At 38.3% G+C, this 25,689-nt stretch overlaps 1 protein-coding gene across 6 annotated transcripts in view; it reads right to left on the reverse strand.

Annotated features, from left to right (window-relative positions):
* Lrba (LPS responsive beige-like anchor protein) overlaps positions 1-25,689 on the reverse strand; it is a 561,457-nt gene that overhangs the window by 5,317 nt on the left and 530,451 nt on the right. For all 6 annotated transcript variants that reach the window (XM_027392996.2, XM_027392995.2, XM_027392998.1 and 3 more), the window contains 4 exons: positions 23,332-23,487; positions 18,264-18,431; positions 3,298-3,399; positions 185-381 (listed from right to left, as the gene is read on the reverse strand). In XM_027392996.2, the coding sequence (XP_027248797.1) occupies positions 185-381; positions 3,298-3,399; positions 18,264-18,431; positions 23,332-23,487 (623 nt within the window). The remainder of the gene's footprint in view (positions 1-184; positions 382-3,297; positions 3,400-18,263; positions 18,432-23,331; positions 23,488-25,689) is intronic.

Consider the following 25,689-nt stretch of genomic DNA (forward strand, 5'->3'; position numbering starts at 1 on the left):
TTACTGATGTCCCACAGCTGACCCTATCCATGACCCTATTCTCTAAGTGCTATCAGTGGTGCCTGTTTGGCATGGGAAAGAGAACCCCAGCTGTTGAGAACTAGGTTTCTTCAGTGAACTCTGTCCCCCTTACCAGTCAAGCTTCCCAGTGAAACAGGCAATCTGCAGAGCTTCTGGCACTCACCCTTATGTGGTCATCGGTCTCCATGGTTGCCTGCAGCTTCCCATTCACACTGAAGGTGCAGAAGCAGCCGTTTTCATAGAAGATGACACAGTGACCCTCTCTTGATGCTTGGATGAGTTTTGGTTTCAGGCAGTTTTCAGGACCCTCTAAAGTCCTTAACAAGTCTCCATTCATGGAATGTATGAGACATGGCCCTTCTGAGAAGAGGAACAAGAACCAAAATTATGTGATGAAAACAGACATGGTGGACAGTGTAGCTCCTGGGTTCAATCCCCAGTATCAGTGAATGGAGGAAACTCGGCACTTCAGCTGGGCTGCAGTGTCATGGTACAGTTGTACACAGCCCTCAGAAAGCAGTCGTATGTCAGTTACTCTGAAAATCCTGCCAGCTCTCGATTTCTAATGGGAGGCTTGAGAAGCCAAGTTATGCATGCTCACTGCCCTTCCAGAGACAGGAAGTTACTTTATAAAATTCATTATAATATAAGTGGGGAGAAAGAAGCTAGAAGAACTCCAAAAGGAAGAGCAATCCCAGAGAAGTTGCTTGGGATACAATGCTGCTCCTGCTGGCAGGGCACCTGGGTTACCCTTCCTGCACCACACAGGCCAGACAGCAGGCTGGATCAGTGCAGATGTGGCTGACCAGAGCAGCTTCCCTCCCACTGCTCACAGCTTCATTTTTGAAGTGAAAGAAAACATCATCTAACCTCCAAATCCACATTGGGTTCCTTCTGCCACTATTAAACTGAGTGACCTTATTTCCTCATGCCCCTAAAACAAGCAGTGACTTCTGGCACTCTCACCTCTCCAGGGGCTCCCTAGGCTGATAACCCAGAGGACAGGAACTGCTGCACACTGCCCCCCACCCCACACACTCCAGAGCTTTTCTGTCTCTACTACATATTCATCATATGCAGAGGAAAGGAAACAAAACTATGTGGTAAGTGTTGAGAGATAATGGGGATAACAGGAGTCTGTGCTCAGCCTTACTGCTGGCCACACAGCATCATTGCCTGCTCCCTACATGGCTACTGACAGTGTGCCTTTGCAAAGGATGACTCTGCTTTTGTTGGCCACCCAAGAGTTAAACATTTTTGGTGTTCTCCAACATAAATAGCAGTCATGTCTTTGTTTTTTTCACAGTTCCAGCATACATGAACTTTAGTTACAACTCCCTAAATAACACTAGCTCCACAACAGCACAGTTCAAATTTCAGTTATCACAGCTATTGACTAGAGCATACTTTGTAGCTAGCTCTTCAGTCCATGAACCCTTATGTTAATAGCAGCTGAGTATAGTTGGAAGCCCCCATAACACAGTGTTCAAGGAGCATCCATAACCGGTATCTGTTGTTCAGCTCACACCCAGACAGCAAAAAAGGCTGTGTTGTCTTCTTGTTTCATGGTGATAACCATGTGGCATTTTATAAAAGTAGATAACCAGAAAAGGGTATTGGTCAACAATAATGAACTTAATAGAGAAGTGAATATAAATGGAGTTTTATGTAGAGAGAGCTGAGTCAGCTTCAGATGCTGCCAAGATAGTAGATATGCAGCCAGGAAATGAACAAAAGACATTTGTTGGCACAACTCAGGAAAGTGGCTATAACAAAACTGATGACGTCAGAAGAAATGATACTTAAAAAAGCCTCACATTAAGGGAACTCTAGAGGGTGTTTCATGACATTTAAACAAAAGAAACGTGAGAAGCTGGCACAAACAGAAGAGGATTGGAAATTCCCTAAGGCACAGAAAAGATGCCTAGGCACTCAGGACAAGAAAGTGGTGTGCACTGTTCACCTGTTCCAGAGAACGGTTTGACAAAGACATGAATCTGCATGGCTGAGTTTGTTTTCAGTTTTTAGTTTGTTTTTGAGATGTCTTACTATGTAGCCTTGGCTGTCCTGGAACTCACTGTATAGCCCAGGCTGGCCTTGAACTTGCAGAGATCTCCCTTGCCTCTTTCTCCTGGGTGATGAGATTAAAAGTGTGTGCCATGCCTGGATGTTTTTTTTTTTTTAATGTTTTGACAAAAAATTTTAGATTGTGGAAAAGTCTAAAATAAAATTTCCCACTGAGACAGGGTCTCAGATAATTTTGCATGGCATTTTACTGTGCAAAGCAAGAATGGTCTGTAATAGTAATTAATTTTAATGTTTAGATACAATCCAAGAAATCATACTACTTTTTCACTGCTTTGAAAAACTGCATTTTTCAAAGCTAAACTTCAAATTTTCACTCTGCCTTGTTAGCTATACTAATATAGTTCAAGCCACAGATACAGTGACTCAAATAATCTGTGCTTATGAATTTAAAACACACGAGGTAACAGAAGCTCTCAGTACCCTGTTCTCAACACAGAGAGGTGGGAGAGGCACTGGACTGCAGACAGCTCCTTTGCTGGAGGATTCCAATTTGTTGCACACGCTCTTGGAACACTAGGTATCTCTAAACTAAATACAAAATAGTACAAGCAGCAGAAGCTTCCAGCAAACCAAGTCCTTTCCATTCCAGTGTCTGTCATTCTAGTCCTGTCTAGTCCTAAAATCTGGGTCAGGGGCTGTTGAGGTGGCTTAGCAATGCTTGTTGCTGAACCTGATACCCTGATTTCAATTCCAGGGACCGACGTGGTGGAAGAAAAGAACCAACTCTTACATGTCATCTTAACCTCTACACACATGCTATGGCTTGAAAGCAGGCGTACACATAATACATGCAAGGTCAAGATTTCCATTCAGCTTACTGGAGGTCAGAGAAATAAGCACACATATGAAGATGCTCTGTGTTCCTGCTTCATGGAGAGGAGAACACTAATTGGTTGCTGTCTATAGAGTATCTTAAATGCTTTAGACCAGGGAGCTAAAACCCGGCTTTTAGCCCTGGTGAGAATTTTCTATCTTTGTTCTGGCCATATGTGGACCTCCCTATTCCACCTCTGAATGTAACTACTGCTATTAAGCAACATGACTCTTAATTTTATTTAATTTTAGCTAACTGATATTTAAGTAGCCCTATGTGGCTACCCTAACAGACTGGAGCTTTAGAGGGCAGGAGCCAGCCTCATCCTGTTTACATTAATACATCACAAGAGAAGCCATAAAACACAACTTTACCTTGAGAACCACTTAACACCAGGCCCAGCTCAGCACAGATGGCAGCACAGGTAATCTCATAGTCATGGCCTGTGAGGATGGCCCGAGGAGTGGTAGTTTCACCTTTAGCAAGAAAAAAAGACATATCAATCCCAGTGTATAAAGCTTAAATAACTTGGTGTCAATTATGATCTATGCTGAAGCCTGCAGAGTTTTGAATTTGTCCAAAACTTATTTTTTATCAGATTCAAACTTTGCTGCAGTCTGATTTTGAAGTCTACATGTTTCTGAATTTCAAGAACCCTTATGTGATTATCTATCAACAAAGGTTTACAGCTTAAAGCTAAAGATGGTAAAACCTGCATTCTATACATTTCTCATATGTAAAAAAATGAGCCTCTCAAGTAGATGGATGATTCCAAGATTAGGGCCTTGGTTATAATGAACCCACACATTAAGGTGCCAACTCAAACACTTGTCCATCCCATACTCTGCATCTCAGTGAATTCCTCCACAGTCAGAATGGCCATTCTGAAGCCATGGAGCTCTGCTCAGGGTTTATGCTTTGACTACCCATTGCATTTTTATGGAGTTACCCATAGTGCCCCTGAAGCCCACTTGACAGAGTTGAAATAATTTGTTCCCAAGGCTGATCTATACCTGAGCCTATATAATTTGAGATTCTGTTAAAATTATTATAACAAAGCAACTAAAAACTACAAATAAGAACTCGGGATTAATTTACACTTCAAAGAAAGGTCTCTTCCTCTTCCTCAGTAGACTACTGCAACTCCCTTAGTAAGACAGTCTAACATGGGACTCTGATCTCCAAGCAGCCTTTCTCTAACACCTAACAGCTGAGTATGTTGTGATGTGTAGCTCTCACAGAGTACTCCCCACATTCCAGTCAGCCAGTACAGGCATGATGGACCGGTGTGATTCTATTGATGGTGTGGAGGAGAGGGAATATAATAATGGAAGAGAACAAATAACTCACCCTGCTCTGAATCACAAAGTAAAAATTGTCCCCAGCTCAGAAAAGTGACCCAATCAGACACAATCATAGGTTTCTTTTGTGACTTAACTTGTACCACAAGGACACATGGGGTTCTGTACTTAGCCAGAAGTAAACAACTAGCAAGCAGGATTCTGTCGGCATTCTTCAACTCCTCTGCTGTGAACTGGTTTATGGCACAGTTGAGAACTGATACTGTCCAACCCAAAAGGGCAAATGTGCCCAGAAAGTAGCTCACTCTGAGCAGCTTCAGAAGAGATGCTGATAGTCTTTAGGGCCGTTACCCACTCTGAGGAAAGACCCCTAACAAGTCGGGGAAAACCTTTCAGAGCCTACTGCACCTGTAGAGTCCAATGCTGCTGTTAAAACACTGTTATAGCCTCAGAAGCAGGAGTTTTCAAGGAGTGAATCAGTGAGCTCTTCCAACATTCTTGCAAAATACATGCACATGCCTGCTTTTCTGGGCAGAAGAGGAAGGAAATGGGCTTCACTGAAGGCACAGAGATACTTGACCCCAAAGGCAAGAGTGGGGACTCTGCTCCTAAGAAAGGAGCTTGCGTCTTGTGCCTCCTCTGGAGTCAGCAGTAATTCAAGTCTATCATGACATGTAACAGGTATGCCATGTTTATTCACACAATGCACAGCTGTGTCACCATGGTGTCTCTTAAGGCTTTGGTGACTATCAGTAATTCTAAATGAGATTTTAGCCTATAAGGACTTGTGTATTAGGCTAACCCATATCCCTAGAGAAGGAAAGCAAGACTTCAGCTAATAGACTAATGGGCTAGGGACAAGTGGAACCAGGGGCCTGGTTTCACTTGGAAACACTAGGAGGACATAACCTAACTTATTAGAATGTCTACTTGGTATTTTCCAAACCAAAAGGAATCTCTCAGCAACCATTTTTTTTCTCAAGTCCATAATTTTTTTTTGTGTGGGGGGGCTCAAAGAAGCAAATGATACAAGCCCATGTAAGCTACATAATTTTGTATTAAAAATAATGAGATTTAGAAATAAACATTCTATGTTTGAAAAAGTTAATATGTTAGCCATAAGTCATGGTCCCCTCCATAGCCCCCAACTTGTCATATTCTAAATTCCACAAAAATAGCATTATGTTATTCTTGAAATTACTGTCTAATTATATCTATTGGCAATGTTTTTATAAATCAACTATTAAAATCATTATGACTTATGGAATACATTTTCAGTGCAATTGTTCCTTTTTTGTTTCCATAAATTACAAATGTGGTGAGATTTGTGTTTTAACTCATCTTTCCTCAGTAGAAAATGAGGGTTCAAAGGAAAATAAATGAAAAATGAGAGCAATTTACATATAAGCCAAAGTAAACAAAGGCCAGATGGGTCATGAAGGGTCAGACAGATATCTTTAAGTAGCCATTTTTTTTTCTACATTTAAGAATGTTTTCTCAGGAGCTTAGTGGAGGAGGAAGGAGACTGATCTCCATTCTTTTTTTTTTTTTTTCAATGTAAAAGATGGACTAAGGATAATCCAGAACAGTGAAGTCAGAGGGTAGGAAACCTCAGAAAAGAGGTTAAGTTGTAAACGTTCTCCTACGCAAACACAATTCATTAGTTTGTTCTGCTTATGAAATCCTGGCTTCTACAAATGCATCACATCACTTCCATTATAGAAACCAGAAAATACATGTACAGAATAATGCCAGGATAGAAAAGGCTCTTGGCAGTGTTTCCTAGTCCAGGAAATAGGTTAGACAGTTCAGGAAATACGAAGGGGGGTGGTGGGGAGGACAGAGAACACAAGCTCAAGTGACAAAGCAAATTAAAACTATAAGGGTAGAGCCATGGCCAGTTGCTCCTCAGGGAACTGGAAGAAATAACAAAACAAAACCAACCGTCGCTTCATGTATAGGAACAAACATGTCAGGCTGCTCACTCTCGAGTCTACAACACATAAGGAAAACCATTTCCAGCTCCTTATCTGAAGTACAAAGAGCACTCTTCACACTTTCTCCTTATCAAATGTATATTCAAAATAAAACCAGTTGGATTTTTATAAGTCCCAATAAAACAGGGGCTTTAAATAATAAAATTTCACTATTACCAATATAATTCTATATGGGATTTAAACCAAACAAATATAAACTGCTTGAGCTCGGTGGACATACTGGGAATCACTTGGAATGAGACTAAAGGCAGAGGGGACTATCAGAGGCAGAACACTGGCGCTCTATAGGCACCTATCATTTCTCTTTAGTTACACAGGATACATCATCTCCTGGGTTGTAGAGGAGCCAGGTGATGTCATCAAACAGAAGGGTAAGACCCCATTGTATCTCTGTGTGAAAAAAGCCACAAGAGAATATGGCTCTGGTTATAGTTCTCCCTTCAGCTCTGGAGCTGCCTCTCCTGGCTACTTGTCAATTCAAACCAGATTGGCAGGGGACTATCAGTACAAACAAGATGATTCTGCACATGCTTTATGTTTCTAATTCCAAAGGCATCACTATCTCACTAAAAAGCAGGGAAGTCTTCAGAAAAATACCAGGTTGATTCTTTTGATTAAAATCTTCAATTGTTAATGGATGCCGACAATCTGTATCTTTGCTCTCAGAGAGCAGGATCTAGGATGCACCGAAGTCCAGACCATAAAGCACGATAGAGTCCTTTAAACCCTTTAAAGTCTTACTGTGTGAAAATTGTCATGGCTTTCAATAATGCTGGGAGAAAATTTTATCTTGTTGGTAGTTTAAGAAGCCACACTTCAAACTTCTTAGAGAAAGATGAGAAGAGAAAAAGGACAGACTTCCAGGGCTGCTGTGAAAGGCTGGAGCACTACTTCAAAGGCAAGGGCTCTTTGTGTGAGAGCAGTTTTATGACTACTGATGCAGATCCTACCAAAGGGTGAAAGGGAGACTCAGGGCATCTTTAGAGTTGGCTTTAGAGGAAGATGAACAAGTCAAATGAGATTAAAGACAGCCCAAAGCCTGCCACAAATCCCAGGCACGCCCTCCAGCTCTACAGATGTGCTTTTCTCAGCACACAGCAGTGAGTGCCTGTCCTTGAAGAGCCCAACTTAAACAGTGAGGTGCTCCATAACCCTGTGGGTGTGCGCACTGGACCTATGCTGCAGACAGGAGCAGAGTTCTCTCAAAACCGCTTAGGAGAATCATAGATTTTTGTACTATTAAATGTGTTTCTTTGTCCCCCTCCTAACATTATATATTTTTATCAAATGGACTTTAACTTCTTAAAATCCGAAAGAGGAAAATAATTCCTGAGCTAGCTTGTTCATAAGTAGCAGATGAGAAAGATAATTTCCAAGATCTATCTCCACTAATGTAAAGGAAATAAATAATCTCTGCAAAAATACACTTTTTGGTTATTTTTAAAAAGTGGAAGTAGTTCTTGCTATCATCTGCATCACCATCCCAGTCTTATAAAGTGAAGCATTTCAGAGTGTGCTGTGCAGTCCTCATTACAGCTTAGTGTGCTGTAGCAGGCAGACACCACGCTGCAATCTCACTGCATCTACATGAAATGAAGCGGGCTCCATTCTCTGTCTTAGAATTCCATATTAGTTCTTCTCACGAATGCTAAGTGGATGGCTACTCAGTCATAAGTCAACACATCCCGCTGCTCACTTTCTCATTCGCTTACTCTGGCATTTACTTAGTAATGTTTACTGATACTGTAGGTATTATGTGACACACTGGGAAAAGACAGGGATACAGTATGACCTTTTGTTTGAAATGACTTGATTTACAATGGTAACTGGTGTCTGAGGGTGCAACTCAATGGTACAGTGTTCACTAGTGTAAGGCCCTGGGGTCAATCCCAACACTGTAAAAACAGAAAATCAGAAATTAAATGGTTACCAAGTCATTATTTTTCCATAATCCTACAAATTATGAGCGATTTTAAAGGTTAAAAACAACATTCAAACTCAAGCACTTATTACAAATGCTTTGTATGCAGAGTCAGCATTTAACATTAGTGAAGTCTTTAAGTAAACACCAGTGATATAATCTTCCACATTAGTAAACTCTTACATATCTAAAAACCAAAACAGAATACAAAACTGAGCGGTGGTGGCACACACCTTTAATCCCAGCGCTGGGGAGATAGAGGCAGGTGGATCTTAGTGAGTTCAAGGCTATCCTGGTCTACAAAGCTAGTTCCAGGACAGCCAATGCTGTTACACAGAGAAACCCTGTATCAAAAAAACAAAAACAAAAACAAAACCAGCAGGCCACTTTGGATCTAGGTATGCTAAAAACAAAAACAAAAACAAAAAGCATAATGAAGTTTTAAGTCTTAAGTATTTAAAATACCAAAAAGCCACCATAGAAGATTTGCAGGTTACTTCCTGAAGATAGGTACTTGTCTTTTACACATGAAGTTTGTTTATTAATTGCTGTTGATTAATACAAAACATTCATGTGAAAACCAAATAGTGGGCTTTCTCATGTGGCTCACCACAATGGTAAATCAAGAAAGGAAATGGCTTTTTGCTGATAAATGTTTCCTTTTTCCCCTGATAAATGTTTCTTAAACCTCTCCATTAACTTCTTAATTTTTCAATGGAAATTCTACCACCTTTTAATTATGCAAAACTAAATTACTTGAAATTTGTTCTAGTCATTCCATCTTAATACCCCCCCCACACACACACACCCAGCATCCATCACGGTCTTTGGTGTGGTTAAACATACAGACTACAGTCAACATTGCCACAGGTGCAGTAAGGGTGCCACATGTACTAAAAAACGTTGATGGCTTTTTTTGTAAACATCATTAGAATTACTAATGTAAGGTCAAACAAGGCTGGTATAAAAATCAGTCAAAGCTCTTGGCTCTCATCATTTCCCTCCTCTGCTACGTATCTGTTTTGTTTTTTTGGGTTTTTTTTCCCTCCAGTGGACTCATCACCTAAGCCTATGCTAAACATTGAGTTTGTAAGGGAAATTCCTTGGTGTAATACTATTGTAGGAAATGTGGGTATAGTTAGTAATAGAAGGCACACTCAGCAAGGATAGGCCCAGCACTCAGGAGTCAGATGCAGGTGGATCTCTGTGAGTTCAAGACCAGCCTGGTCTACAAAGAGAGTTCCAGGACAGCTAGGGCTGTCATACAGAGAAATCCTATCTCAAAAAACCAGAAAAAAAAGAGAAGTGTTAATATGCAACTTGTCTGCAAACCCTAAGCACCCATGACATCGCTACCCAGCAGAGAGAGAGAGAGAGAGAGAGAGAGAGAGAGAGAGAGAGAGAGTGTGTGTGTGTGTGTGTGTGTGTGCGCGCGCGCGCGCGTGCGCGCTTTTTCTTTTTCTCAACTTTTGTTGTTTGATCTTGGACTGCATAAGTACCAATTATAGATGACTCTTACTATTTTTCTTTCTTGAAAAGAAATATGCCTTTGTTTCTCAAAATTAATTTCTGATTTCTCACATTCTTCCTGTCTCTGATTTTACAACTTTCCCCAACAATTCACACACCTGTGAAGAATAGAAAATGCAGATACATTTCCACAATTGGTTTGCATTCCAATTTTAAATATCTGATTAACTCTTATTATCAAATATGATATGCTTATTATAAAATGTACAGGTAAATTAGTAGTAAATCATGAGGATGATGAAAATCTACTTCCAAGTCCCACCAACTTGAAATGAACATTTCTGGACATTGTCTGGCTATAATTCCAGTTTTTATATGCATTCATATACATGGGCTTTTAAGCATATGCACATAATTTGACAATGTTTACAAGACATGGTATAGATAGTTGGATGATTTTTTGTGCTTAGCAGTACAGAGAACATATGCCTCTAGGTCCATATCACACATATGTAGTCTCTTTGATAGAAGTTGCACAGTTCTTCACATTTGTTCACATACCATAGTCTACTGAACTACTGTGTTGTTTTTCTTGTACTTTGGAACTTCATTTGTTGATTCTCCACAGTGGGATTACTTGGTCTTAGGCTCTAGTTCATCTATAGCTCCTGCATCTAAATACAGGTGTCTAATAAATTAGATATACAAAATTTACCTACATAGAAGGCACACATCTTTAATCTCAGCAATTGGGAGGCAGAGCTAGGTGGATCTCTGAGTTCTGAGTTTGAGGCCAGCCTGGTCTACAGAGTAGAGACTGCACAGACAAACCCTGTCTCAAAGAACCAGAAAAAAAAAAAGAATATTGATGAAGTGAAACAGTGTTCACATTTGTTGATACCCAACATTGAGTTTATGAATATAAATTAAATTTTTTAATCTGTTTATACTGATTATAAAATTCTTTTTGTTTCTAGTTTCTTGTTTATTTTTTAGGTTGTAATTTAATTACATTTCTCCTTCCCCTTTCCTCCCTCTAAATATTCTTCCTTGCTCTCCTTCAAATTTTCGTGGCCTCTTTTTCATTAATTGTTATTGTGTACATCTATGTGTATACATATGTATCCCTAACTATAACATGTTGAGTCTATATAGTGTTATTTGTGTGCATGTTTTTAGGGCTGACCATCTGGCACTGGACTACAATTAGTTTGCTCTTCTCTGGATATCACTCCTGTTCATGGCTTTAGTCAGTTGCCTGACATTCTTTCTGTAGGGCTGAGGCCTCACGGGCTTTTCCCATACAGTTTGGCATGTTCATTGGTATCATCCTTGTTTTTTGGCAGTCATATTGGTGAGACTTCATGGGTACAGCTTCTGATACTACCGGGAGACACAATTTCACAGCAAAGTCGCTGATCTGGTCTTACACTCTTTTTGGTTTTTCGAGACAGGGTTTCTCTGTGGCTTTGGAGGCTGTCCTGGAACTAGCTCTTGTAGACCAGGCTGGTCTCAAACTCACAGAGATCCACCTGCCTCTGCCTCCCGAGTGCTGGTATTAAAGGCGTGCACCACCAACGCCCGGCTTGATCTTACACTCTTTCTTCTTCCTCTTCTGCAATGATCTCTGATCCTTAGGTGTGGTAATTAGACTGGGCTCCACAACTCTGAATTTTGATTAGTTTGAGTTTTCTGTATAATAGTCTCTGTCTGTTGAGACTGGGTCTCACTACATAGCCTTGGCTGGCCTCAAACTCATAGAGACTCACCTGCCTCTGCCTGGGATTAAAGGTGTGTACCAACATGTGGCCCTAAAATTCTTTTTAATGTATCTTCCTTATCATTTGTAAGGTATCTTTGTTAAAACCATACAGGGTTTTCACATCTTTAGCTATTAAAAATATCTTGGTCTGTCCTGGTGTAATAGTGGTGTACACTTTTAATCCCAGCACTTGGCAGGCAGAGGCAGGTGGATCTCTGTGAGTTTGAGGCCAGCCTGGTCTAACATAGTGATTCCTGGACAGACAGAGCTACATAGTGAAGACCCTTTTTTGAAAAAGAAAGAAAAAAAAAGAAAAAAAACCTTGGTCTAAATCATCCCAAAGAAAAATAATCTCAGTTACAGAAAACTACACCCTATAAAGATCAACACTAGAATGTTTAACAGCTACAGGGTTCAGCTATAAAAAGGAGCTGAATTCCAGGGAGTGTTTTTCTTTATTTAAAAATACTTCAAGGGGTTGGCTCATTAGTTTAGGGCATTTGTTGCTCTGGCAGAGGACCTCAGTTTGATTCCCTGCACCCACATGGTGGCTCACACAGCTCCAGTTTCAGGGAATACAATGCCCTCTTCTGGCTTCTATGGGCACATACATACATTAAGGTAAAACACCCATATATATAAAATAAATAAATCTACAAAAACAAAATCTTTTAATCCTAAATCTGAAGTCTGAGAAAACCTACTATAATGTAAGAAAACCTACTTTAAAAATAGTAGATAAGTGATATGCAATGATATATCTAAGTAGGTGATAACAACTAAAAAAAAAAAAAACAAAAATAAAACCCCCAAACCAACACCACATTCACAAAGCTGGGTGTGGTTGTTCACACCTGTAATCCCAACCCTTGGGAGGTGAGGCAGGAGGATTGTTTCAGTCTGGCCTGGAGTACTGGAGATCCCATATGAAAAAACAAATCACCCAGATAAGAACCAACAGAAAAGCTCATTATATAATCAATTCTAAAATTTGTTAATTAGTATTTTAATTAGCTCTATAAAGTAGTGGTTCTAGCATGTTAAAATGAAGGTAACTAGAAAAAGCAGGGTAATTGTTGCTTTGCAAAAGAAATAATTAGAAACACAAATAATTTCACATAAGATGGCTCTTCCTATAGCTCCAGGAATATCTACTTCATAATATAGGGTACATATACATATAAGGTCTCATGTAATGTTTCTAATGAAATGAACTTTTCTGAAAGGTAGTAAAAATCAGTTTAATGTTGGCCCAGAGGTCTCAGCTAAATGCACACTTAGTAAAGCTGCAGTAATGCCACACTCATGGGGGGAGGGGTGGTGCACTGAGCCATATTCTAGCAGCAGACAAATCTTACTTTAATATGTGAGAAAGGGGGCAGGGCACCAATTACAGTTTCTGGGTAATGTGTGGCTTCTGAGTGTTCTGAGAGTCTATAATAATGACAGTCTACATACTACTGTATGTAGTCCCATATTAATTTCAGCCATTGTTTGAAATTAAAATTCACATCTTGAGCATGGGATGTGTGCAACTTTATTTGGGATTGCCCCAATATCTACATATGAAGATATTCAGTTTCAGTTTGAGGGCATAAATCACTTCCTCTGTCCTCATATTTAAGTGGCTACAGCCCATAGGATGAATGGTATAGTGATTTTTCTCTGTAACCAAACAAGGTAAATAAATGTGATATATTGGCACATCACCCCACTGCTCTGCATATGGTGCACATTAAGGTTGTATTCGTTTGCCATATGAATATAATTCCTTTTACCACATCTACTATTAGCTACAAGAAGTAAATACAGAGTTGTTTTGCTGGAATTTGAGGGCCTGCATTACATCACAGAGCACTAAACATCCTGGACCTTCTGGAGAATTTCATAGACATTTTTAATGTCACCTGAAACTGAACACTGCCAACATACTGCTTCAAACCCGTACTTTGAATTTTATAAAAAATAAAGAAAAATAGAAGGCAGAGCAGTAGGCCAGGAAGGAAGTGGATGCAGTCTGAACAAGGCATATGTAAGAACTGGTGTCCTCGACAAAGAACCTGATCCAGTCTCATCCCTCACATAAAAGGGCACGAGCCTCCAGCACTGCTTCCACACACAAAACCGAGTGAGTATTAGGAACCTAAGATTGGGTAGTACCTAGACAATTTCTGCCCACTGTGACTTACTGAAAAATCTTAGTTTATCTCAAAACAAACTGTCATGCTTTGTTTTTATCATTCAGATACTGTGCTTTCCTTAAGATATTTATTATAAAGTACCAATTCCAGATTAGGGTGGGAGAAGAAGAATAAAATGATTTCTTTTAAAAAGAAACTCACAGGGTTCAACACATCATATATATCCTGACATTTGAGACGCATGAATAATATATCACAGGCAATTAAGACAAAATATACCAGTGTTTCCAGGCCTGGCCTTTCCCATTAGAGAGCTTTATGTCCCCAGATGTATCCAGCAGATGGTGCTCTAGGCTACCTACTTACAGAGAGGACACTGCACTACAGTCGCCTGTATTTTGCCAAGACAAAGAATAAGGATTTATCAGTAGCTTTAGTAAAACATATTAGGCTTTATGATAAAAAGGACATAATTCCTAAATACATGCATAAAATATACATATGCATAAGCACATGTGCATGGAGACAGCCAGTAAATAACTCACACCTGGACATATTACAGCACCACTTCTCTTACAGACGTGATGAGTAGTCTATGTGTGTATCCGTGGTATTTATAGTCATAGGGCAAGATCATTCTAAATTCATTAAAAAAAATTTAGAATGCCTTAAAGTTGGAATTCATTTTTAATTATAGCAGGAATGTCTCATTAGGGTGATACTAGTAAAATTAACAGCAGTAGGATTTACGGTAATGACTTACATGACTGATGAGAGTATAACAAAATGAAGTTTTAGACAGAGGAAAAGCAGGGCAGCTCTGGAACACAGTACTTTAAAAAGCAGCTCTGCAGTCTGTTAGTGCTAACCTTACGGTTAATAAAATCTTCTTTCTAATTAACGGTGCTGAAATATTCTTAAAGAACAGAATCTTGTTATAAAAAAAAAAACTACCCCCCCCCCCACGCCATAGACGCCATTCCTATAAGGAGAAAGCTGACATAGATTAGCATGTCTGATTGCAAAGAGGAAAAAAAATGCCACCTTTCCATCAAATCAAAACCAGAATGCAAGAATGTTAAAGTACTTTACTAAAATAGTGTGCACACAAATCTATGCAACACCCTCACAGTCAGTAACCATTTGCTCCAAAAGCTAATAGACTGTGGCTGTTAAAAAAAAAAATTACTTTGAAATCTAAAAGTGTTACATAAGTGGTTAGTTTTTAAAATTCAAGTTTATGATTTATTAATGTAATATAAAATAGTGAATAAATAATAACAGTGTTGCATGTTTTCAGCTTGTTTATGTAAGTGCAATCATGTCAAAGTTGGAAGTGTTTAAACACCAATTTAGTGCAAAGAGGGAGCGCATTTTCCCTGGGATTTGGAGGGCGATCCAGTCAGCATTGTTCTAAAGGGAAAACCTTCCACTGGAGGAGTCTCAGCTTAAGACAGCAGACTGGGGTGAGGTAACAAAGTGCCGAGCTTTCTGCAGAAAACACCTTTCAATGAAATCGTCCTGGTTAATGTTACAAAAACCATCCACAATCAAGTGGAATACTATTTTCAGCCTTCTCCTCATTGGGGAAGCTGCATTCCACAGCAGATAACCATCACAAGACAATAGAGCCAAAGGTGAAAAACGGCCTGTCTACGGAAAGCAAGCCTTTGGCTGCATAATCTAGACAGGTTTCATAAAACATCTGAGTCATTTTTAAAGCCCCAAATTATACTATTTATAGGTTTCATCCAAGTTGAGTTAGCCTGATTTTTATCCAACTAATACACATATTAACACTGTATAACATTAGGTTAAAATAGTTCCACAGCTACCAACTTTATATTTAGCAATAATATCAGATTTAAAGAAAATGGTATTTAGCTCTTGCTTATGATCCTTGAAAATAAATCACTATTGTGATTTTAAATTTTCAAATCAAGTTAAACAGCTGAAAGAACTATAAATTGCAGGAAAAAAAAGCAATAGGTTGCCCTCAGCACCACTTTTTTTCTTTTCAAGAAAGAAAAAAGTCTAAAGTAAAAGATTTGAAGTACTACTGTGTATTTAGAGGCCATCCTACAAGTGCAGCAGTGTGTGGCCGCTCTCACAGGGTGTTCTGAGAGACACAATGCGGCTGCACTGCATGGGAGTCAGAGGCTCAGAAGCGCTGGGACTCGGGTTGCTTACAGCCTTCGATGAGCCGGAGGCTCAGAAAACTGAACCAGCTCCTGGGAAGGTTTAAAACAGTTACACACAGTAAAAATGTCTGGGGTTGCCTATTTGTTTTTTAAAAGCTTAGATTGGCTTTTTCATTTTTCTATTCTAATGCATGTAAATTCTCATCATTAAAAAAAGTACCTGTATGTCTTTCTCCAGGATTCATTATTTGGAGCTAAAGTAAAATTGGATTGGGGCATTAGACATTATAAAGGGCCAGAAAGAATGAAGTAATAAATTTAGACGAAATACATAACAGTTTTCTGAAATTTGTACTAGATGTGCTGTGTTCTTCTGTTTTCCCCCCATCTTCATTGCCCGTATTTCTAGGTGTTCATGTCACCATATTACAGACAATAAAGGAATGGTGGATGTTCTAATATGTATCAAGATAGTGTTGGTGTGGGGATTCACTTCCTCTGAGCAGCCTGTGCCTCTGCTAACAGTTACCACTGTTGCTTTATTTTACAGATGAGAGAGAAGGGCCCAGCAGAACCAGGAACTCAGATTTCTCTTTTACAAGGAGTCCCAGTATTCCATCACTCCTCCTCAATTCTCTATTTAAATGACACATATATAAAAACCATCTCTGGGGCAATATATATATATATATTTATATATATAAAGAATATATATCTAAGTACATGCACATATTATTTAATGTATAAATAAATATAAAATACTTACTCTGAAAATGTGAAGTTTTCTAATTTTAAAACACAAACCTCTGAAATGCCACAGCAATTCAATGCAGGAATAGCTAGCACGACTTTAGCTATTTCTCAGAATACACACTGCTGATAACTCCGCAGACCATAGAGAATGTAATCAACTCAAGTGAAAAACAAAGACACAAATATGTCCTTGTGGGTATAAACTGCTAGACATGCATAAAACATTTCAAGGCAAGAAAAGGACTTTCCTAAATTCTTTCGGACAAATGACAAAGTGGTAGATTTATGTATTATCTATGTCAAATCTAGTCTTGCCTGGGATAATTTATTTAATCTCCTATTTAAAGAAACAGGAGAAAAGAAACTGAAAGTAGTCACTCAGTCTAGGAGGCCAGAAAGGAAGAGGCATCAGAATGCCACTACCCATAAGAAAGGATCATATAGTGTATATATCTTATAGAGAATGAAAAATAAAATCCCTGAATTTCTACCTTAAGTTTATTGTAATTACATATAAAGCAGGGATGTCTGGGTAAGTCAGAGACAAGTACAAAGCACACTTTCCCACAGTACAAACACAGTGCAGCTTGCTCTGACTGCTGAGACTGCATTATCTCTAGTATCAGAACTTTAAAATTATTTTCTATTCTATTCGCATAGAAGATTATCTCTGATTAAAGTCATAAATATGTCCATTAGATATCAACTGAATATAATGTCTGCTTATGATCTAATCCAGTCTCTAATGTACATAAAAATAGCTTTGAAAAAAAAACTCTAAATTTTAATAAATAAATATCAGCATTTTACTAAAAATTTTTGAACAAAGTGTTCACTTTCACACAAGCATTACCCATTTTTGCAAAACCTAGAGAAGTCAATCAAAATATGACATGGTGAAATTCTATCTATCTACCTACCTATCTACCTATCCATCCATCCATCCAGATACAATGCCCCACAGTATTCAGGTAATGGCACGAGCCTTCCTTAACCAAATATACTGCAACAAGCTTTAAATTAAGAAATGGTAAATATTAAGAGCAGTCACAATGTCTACCTTATGAAATAGAAATCTACAGCTATTCTTACAGGAACTTGTCTCTGTTGTCATAATCATTTTAATTAAATTCTCATTTTTCAGGTGGTCCCTTTAATTGTTTTTCCTACTTCTTAATGTGTTTTTAAAGCCCTCTCCTGACTGCAGCTGTGTGCGATTGGTTTTAATGGTGGCTGTTTCCTTTTTTGCCTTCTGTGAATTACAATTTTAAATGGTTACACATTTCTGTGTTGTTGTTTTACTGCCTTCAGTGCAGTTTCTGAAAGATGTTTAATGCTGCTGGTGAACATTTTCATTTCCCATCTGAAAAGCCAAGAGCCAATTTGAATATTCCATATTGGCCTTTTACGACCCGTTGTATCTTTTAATATGTAAATGAAAGCATAATTTTATAAAGTTGTAGATTTCCAAAATTATAACTTTTACTTTGCTCTTTTAAAGCATGAATTCAATAAACCAGATAATATGTAATTTCTCTTTTATGTTACATGTTATTGTTCATGAGAACGCCTCTATTTTAGTTGGTGACAGCCATTGCAGCCAAGAGCTAGCATGTCTGCATAAGAATGACTGTAATGTGAAAACAAAGGTCTCACACGTGGACTTGAATCCACAGTGATTGTATGATGTTTTAGTAATCATACCATCTAGGCCAACCTTAAATTACAGCTTAGAAATTGAACATGCTTGATAATTCAGTTTTGTTCTCACTGTAATGAAAGAGCATTTTCCCCACAAAGTGTTATTAGTCTACATTACTTATAAAGTTCACTTAAAAAACAGTTTGTACTTACTGCCTGGGTTATCTCCAATCCCATTGCCTTTTCCATTCCAGTACCACAGAAGAAGGGTTGCATCACGTGACCCTGAGAGAATGTAGCAATTTCCCCCTATATATGACTCAGAGCGAGTTAGGCAAGTGACGACATCCCAATGGCCAAACACCACTTGGATCAATTTTCCTGAAATATAAAACATTTTTTCTTTAAGCTGCAATTAAAAGACAAAGCAAATTTCTAGCAAATATATAACCTGCACAAAACTGACACCATGATAATTCAGTTTGAGAAGGTTTTGACCTGGTAGGAATTTGTTTGTTTTAAATACTATCTATAGTACTTAAAAAAAAAGAATCAATCGAATAGTGATAACATTTTTGAAAGGCATATGTTAAAACTATTTCAACAAATAATATTTGAGTATGAGGATACCATATCCTTATAAACAGCTACTATAAATTACAAAAGAATAATATTTACTGGTTAAAGCAGGCCCAGGAGAACCCTTACCCTGGAACCATTTAACACTTTCTTGAGTTACTCTGTGACTCAAAACCAAAGCCTGCTGCTTTCCTGTGAAAGTACTCCGAACTCGGCTCACTAACAGCCTCCTCTGAATTCATGAGGATATAATGAAGCTTTTAGTTTTCAGTTCACCCTGAAAAGACTCCCTACTTTTTCAAACCAAGACTACATGGACTAACTTTTAATGAAACGAACAATTTATCATGATTGCAATTCAAACCCCCTCATTCTTTCTTTGTTTTAATTTTCTGAATGATGAAAATTCCTTTGGGGGTGATGATGAAACCATGATTACAGTAGTTTAATGGGAAGGACTGAGGACAATGGAGAGGAACCTAGTCAACTTATACACAGTCAGGGCTTCAAACCCAGGAAGAGGAGTTCACTAACTGTGTCAGGCATAAAAACCAGGTCCTTGCTGTGGAGAGTCATTGTTGGACAGACATTGTGGCATCATTTATAGACTTTTCTAAGAATTAGGTGTCTACAGCCCCTGTACGCCAGCCTAGTTTATTGCTAATATTTTCCCTTAAAAAGTCTATAGTCTACAGATAAGTGTTACAGACTATCCATCCTCAAATATTCAGCATGGCTTTAAAAGGAAGTGAGTGTCAGCAAGACAAATAAAATTCAAATGTTGGAGAAATTTAAAAAACTGTTTCAACTTGGAATACACAAAACAATATTTAAAAGCCTAAGTTTTCAATTAAGGGTTGGCATCTAAATGTACAAAACTTTTTTTCTCCTTTTGGTTTTGGTTTTTCAAGACAGAGTTTCTCTGTGTAGCCCTGGCTGTCCTGAAACTCACCCTTTAGACCAGACTGGCCTTCAACTTAGAGATCACCTGCCTCTGCCAACTGAATGCTGGGATTAAAGGCATGTACCACCACCACCTGGCTACTTTTCAAGATAATAAATGTAAATAAGAAAGTATTCACTTAAAAATTTAAATCATTATTTACAGTAAACTCAAAACTTCTTATAAATGTTTCAAATCTAGAGATAAAATAGTGAAACACATATCTACATCATGTAGAAGTCAAATGCATCTTTTTCACTCATGAGCAGCAGGCTTTCAGAACCTAATGCTACCAACCTTAAAAACCAGACTTATTTCAATTACAAATTACAGTTAATAAAGTACATTTTTCTGCTGCAATTAAGGCAGATCAAAGATTCTGTGGAGGCCAGTGTTTGAACTGTTAAATGTGCCATAAGTTTTCTAAATGTCTTCAGCCTTCTAAATTAGGTAGGGCATTTCACTTACAAAGTCAGATTGTATCAGTAAGGCAGCTGCTAGTAAGAATTCAAAATTTTAAGATTAAATATGAAATGTATAACAATTTTTATTTCATTTTTAAGTGAAGATGTTTACTAGTAAATGGATTAGGTCACATTACATCTTGCAGGGCAGAATGCAAAAGCTAGGCAGCTGGCTGTGCTCTCATTGATAATTAAGAGTTCATCATGTGTTTTAACTGCTGAAGGAAGCTGGTAAGTCATATTAGTGTTATGTTTTGATCACAGTCAGATCAGTGACTTCCTCTTTAGCTCTCCCTAAGTGCTGAGAGCTCAGGAACTACAGGAGTGAAGTGAATGTGTTATTCAGGAGTAGGCTTATGTCTACTTTGAAGTTTGGCAACTCTGTGGGGTTGTATGAATACTACCAATTAGGTAAGTGAGATACTTGGTACCCAGGAGACCTAGGTGTTTTCATGCACTGGGAAACTTACAAAGAGCAACTATTTTCTGGGTAGCTTACTTAATTTCCAACTAGTTCAGGGACCTGGTAGGAAGATTTAGCTGTGAAAGTGGAATGTAGTTGTTACAGACAGAATTTCCCAAGATTCCTATGTTATTCCTCTTGAAGCTACTGCTGTTCCTCCGGTGTTGGTATGAGGAAAATAGATACCCATTTGCTGTGATTTATTTTTCTTCTAAAACTTCCTGCTGTTTTAATTTTCCCCCTCAAGTCATCAAAATTGTGAAGCTTCAACAGTATTTACCTAGCATCTACCATGTGCCAAGCATTAGGCTTTCTTAAATTTATACAGTGGTGAGGATATACGGTTTCCACCCTCAGGGCCTTTATTATTCAATGGTACAGACAAACATTGAAATAAAGTGAACAGATTTATGAACACCATGATGTATTCTACCAAAAACAAAAACAAACAAACAAACAAACAAACAAAAAAACCAATCTAAAATCAGTGAATGGAGGACAAATTCAAGTGGGAGGAAGACATAAATGTTGCACCAAAGGAGTTAGTTTCCTATTTAATCTGGCTTAGTTTTATTCTCTACAATTCCCATGGTAGGCTCAACTCCAGGACACATTCTGTCGTCTGTAGGTTTGCTTTCCCTGCTTTGGCAGCCTCATTCAGCAATCTCTGCTGCTGCTGTGATATGAGGCTCGCTCCATCCTCCTAAATAAATCACAGTATAAATACCTGCTCCTCTTTTGGTAAATTACTTTCTGCTAATCTCATAAGTGTTCCTCACTCAGCCTTTATTTTTTGTTTCCTTTAATACCAGGCTACCTCTCCATGCACTAATATCAAAAATTACCACAAACACTAGAATATCCCTTTTTTGACAGAACAAATTTTCTAGTTAATGTTTTATTTGACAGCTGTGCTGCAAATAAAACAATCCTAGCACAGGACTCTGCACCACTGCATCTAAATGTGGCCAGAAAATAATTCCGGCTGCCCGGGGAGGTTTTATTGTTGCCTCTGCTGCTCCGGTTGTGCCCTGAAAACATGATTTATGTTTCAAGAATTTCCTGTTACAACCCAAGTACCCCTCCTCAATCTATTAAGAGGAAGATTTTTTTGGGTGGGGTGTGCTAGATATAATTGAATTTAAATTAACGCTTGTGATGGCTTCACCATTATATATTAACTGGTCATACAATTATTTACCTTGCTTCTTTACCAAACTTAAGGAAAAATTAGTTGATAGTATCCATTATCATAAAAACACAAATTCCTACTTTTCACACTGACATTGCTTTTAAATAAAAGTAGCATCTGAGTGTATGTATAGAAGACATACAAAAAATATTGTTTGAGATTTCTTTTTTCTGCACTTTTATAGAAAATATAAATTTTTGTTTTATGTTAGTCCATTTGATATGAAGTTTAAAATAATGCTACTTCTTATGAAATATTTTACACACAGAGAGATGTGTGTTTTTAAAACAGGGTATTGCAAGGTTTCTGTTGTGAGGGAGTGGAATGATATCAACTTTGTTAAGTCTAATGGAACATGGCAGGTCTGCAAGGAACTTAGGGGTACAAATTACAGTGGTTTCCAAATTAACCAAGGATGGTGACACCTGTGTGAGTCAACATGGTAGAAAAAAGAATGCTACATATAAAGTCAGGTGTGTTACAGCAGTCTCAGGAACACGCTGGAGAATCACCAACTGTTCAGTGTGCCTGCTTACTAAGAGGAGCAAGGATCCATGCCCTTCATAAAATAGGACTTGCTGTCAAGCACTTAATTAGAAATTTCAATTAAATAGAATTTCCCACTCCCACAGCATTTAATCAAGATACGTGCATTTCCTTCTTCCATTTGAAATATCTTCTTCCAGGGACTGGGCATCTAACAGTAGAAGGGACTGTACTCAGCAACACCAGAAAGTCAAAACAAACTAAGTAAACTACAATCCATGCCACAGATCTATTATTTAGTTATAATTAAATAATATGCAATTCATGTCTAACTTTAAGTTGGATGGTGGTGCCACACGACTTTGATCCCAGCACTTGGGAGGCAGAGGCAAGCTGATCTCTGAGTTCTAGGCCAACCAGTTCCAGGACAGTCAGGACTACACAAAGACACCTTCTCTCAAACAAAACAAAACAAAACAAAACAAAAAAACTTCTTTATTCAACTATATATTATTTATAAATTTATCTTCTCCTTCAACAGTTTCTAAAATGCCTTTAAGACATGCTGCTAAATCTATCAATAGTTGGAATTCCTGACATGCAAAAATCCCCTGGATTACATCTACTGTAATAATACTTAGTTGACTTCTTTTGTCCTGTGGGGAGTACATGCAAATAAACATACAGATTCAAACTTTAAGAGCATTTGTTACATGCTAAGTCAATAGTCAGCTACTCTTCATGGTGATGCAGTTTTCAGCAAGAGTCTATGCAGAACTGGGAAAGACAAGGTTTATTCCCAAAAGATAGACTTCATGAGTCTTTCTAGTATCGAAAAGGAAACCTTTTAAATAATTAAAAATGGAAGTATACTTCTGTGTTGGTGCACTTGTCATAAAATTGTATGTACACATGTGTATGGTATATACATCCATAGCTTTGGCTGTAGAATGGAATTATTTTGTAAGCATGTACTTGGGAGACAAAACTATTGAAAAACACTGCCTCTTAAAATCATACTGAAGCTAACTCAATAACAAATAATCTAGTCCACTGTTTCCTGAAAGGGAAGACAAATCCTCTTTATTTTGGGGAGTAATATGAGAAAGCATTCTTGATATCAAGTCATATCTTTGGCTTAATATAAAAATTACCTGTGTCTGTGGAGTAGACTCGGAAACTCTTATCCCAGAAGCCACAGACAAGAATATAGCGGTTGTCGGAAGTGATGACGAAGCATTGGGAATGAACTTGAATACTCTGGTCCAGAAGGTCAGTTACCTGCCTCCTGTGTGTCCCCGTGCCGCAGGCTGTGAGAATGTAGGGAAGAAGAAAGAACTACTAAACATACATGGATAAAAATCTGATAGTGCCTCACATTGGGAGATGGGGGTGAGGAAAGGAGACAGGATTCCAAATACTTGACCTTTAAATAATAGTATTTGAAAAGTTAAGGGGAAATATATGTGATTGCTGGAAGAATGTGAGTTGTTATATTCAATGTCTCAGTAAAACAATGCTAGAGGCAGGAGGATCTCTCTGAGTTCAAGGCCAGCCTGGTCTATAAAGCTAGTTTCAGGACAGCCAGGACTGTTACACAGGGAAACCCTGTCTCAAAAACAAAGCAAAAAGAAAACAAACATTAAAAAAATTGTATACAACCTACAAAACATGCTTTCTTGTTCTTGGGTAGGACAAATAGATTACAGCCTCTAAATCTCACCACAGTTTAGGTTGTTTCTGACAATCTTATTATGTTTATTGTCATGAGGATGCATTCATGTTGCGACAATTTTGTCACAAGGAAGAGATACTAGGATTTAAATGTCATATATTTGAAATACTGTAGCATCTTGCACTACTTTGACTTTCACGGATCTTTAATTTGACTGGAAGGGAACTCCGATTTCCTGTTCACAGCTGTACTCACATGTAAGCAAAGGCAAGAATGAGGATTTATTAAAGAGCCTGTAAGTGAAAAAGTCAAAGCACACTGCTACATTCTTAGTCTTGACTTAAGCAATAAGATGGGACAGCCTGGCAAGCTGTCTCTAAGTGCTCCAGAGCTCCTGAGATGGGTCTGTCTCAAGGCTCAGATCAGATATGTAGTGATATCAAACACAGGGAAGAGCATGGATTTATTATTGTCAGAAAAACAATTTCACTTACATATATATATGTGTGTGTGTGTGTGTGTGTGTGTGTGTGTGTGTGTGTGTGTGTGTGTGTGTGTGTGTGTGTTAGGCTAACAAACAGAACCTTTGTTTTTAGTGACTTTCCATCACAAACAAGGTTTTCACACCACGAGAGCTTGACTGCTTCAAGAACCAGAATGGAATGGTCAAAGCAAATTCCTCCATCTAGTTATTAAGTTCTTTATACCAGTTTTCAGTTTTTTTGAAGGAAGAAACTATACATCATAGATAAAACTCAAAGACACCTGTTTCATAGTCATTGTGTATGATATCTAAATAATGTGGGAGTTTAATATAAGGCCTCCCTAATCAAACAAACAAACAAGCAGACAAAGCATTTAAAATATTCTCAGGGGTTGGGTATTGGTGGCGCACGCCTTTAATCCCAGCACTCTGGAGGCAGAGGCAGAGGCAGGCAGATCTCTGTGAGTTTGAGGCCAGCCTGGTCTACAGAGCGAGTTCCATGACAGGCTCCAAAACAATACAGAGAAACTCTGTCTTGAAAAACAAAAAACAAAAAACAAATCTCAGGGTTGTGCTGAAAACCACTGATGCCTGATCTATCTTCAACATAAACAAAACACACCCTACATGCAAGTAAACATACAGAATCCTGCTTAATGTCTGTTAACACAACTTACATTTAAAATCAGCAGGTACCTGTTTGAATATGCTTTGGGAGGTTAATAGAAGTAGGAAATAGCAGCAATAGTAAAGAATTCCAGTTGGGGGATCAGTTTTCCTCCTCACACAAAAGGAAGTTGCTGGTAGATGAGGGAAGGTTTTACAGATATGACCATGAATCACACAGAGAGAATACCCTACTGCAGTGAAACTGAGATACATATAGTCCATGAAACCTAGGGAAATAATGTGTGTAGTACTTCCCACACCAATTACTGCCACACTTCACTATACACAGAACCTTTTAAAATGTCCCTTTTTGCCAGTATTTATATGACTTTTTGCTATTAGACTATTAATTACAAGGAGGTTAGGCATGCACATAATTCTGAACTGAGGGATCATAGCACCCATGAGTAAAGGCTGATATTCTGTCAGCATTCAGATGAACTAGTTTTTGTTTGTTTTGGCTTCTGTTTTTTGAGAAAAGGTCTCACTCTGTTTAGGATTGCCTTCAACTGGAGGTCCTCCTGCCTCTATCTCCTATAGGTATGTACCATTACACTCAGCAGATGAACTACTTTATAAGTGAATGCTTACTTGCAGTTTAACACTGAAAAGGTCCTCATCCAGCCATCTATCCATCCATCCATTAGTCCATTTGTACATCCCTTTGCTGTCTATCCTATCCAA

Source organism: Cricetulus griseus (genome assembly GCF_003668045.3).
Source record: "Cricetulus griseus strain 17A/GY chromosome 1 unlocalized genomic scaffold, alternate assembly CriGri-PICRH-1.0 chr1_0, whole genome shotgun sequence".
NCBI lineage: Eukaryota > Metazoa > Chordata > Mammalia > Rodentia > Cricetidae > Cricetulus > Cricetulus griseus.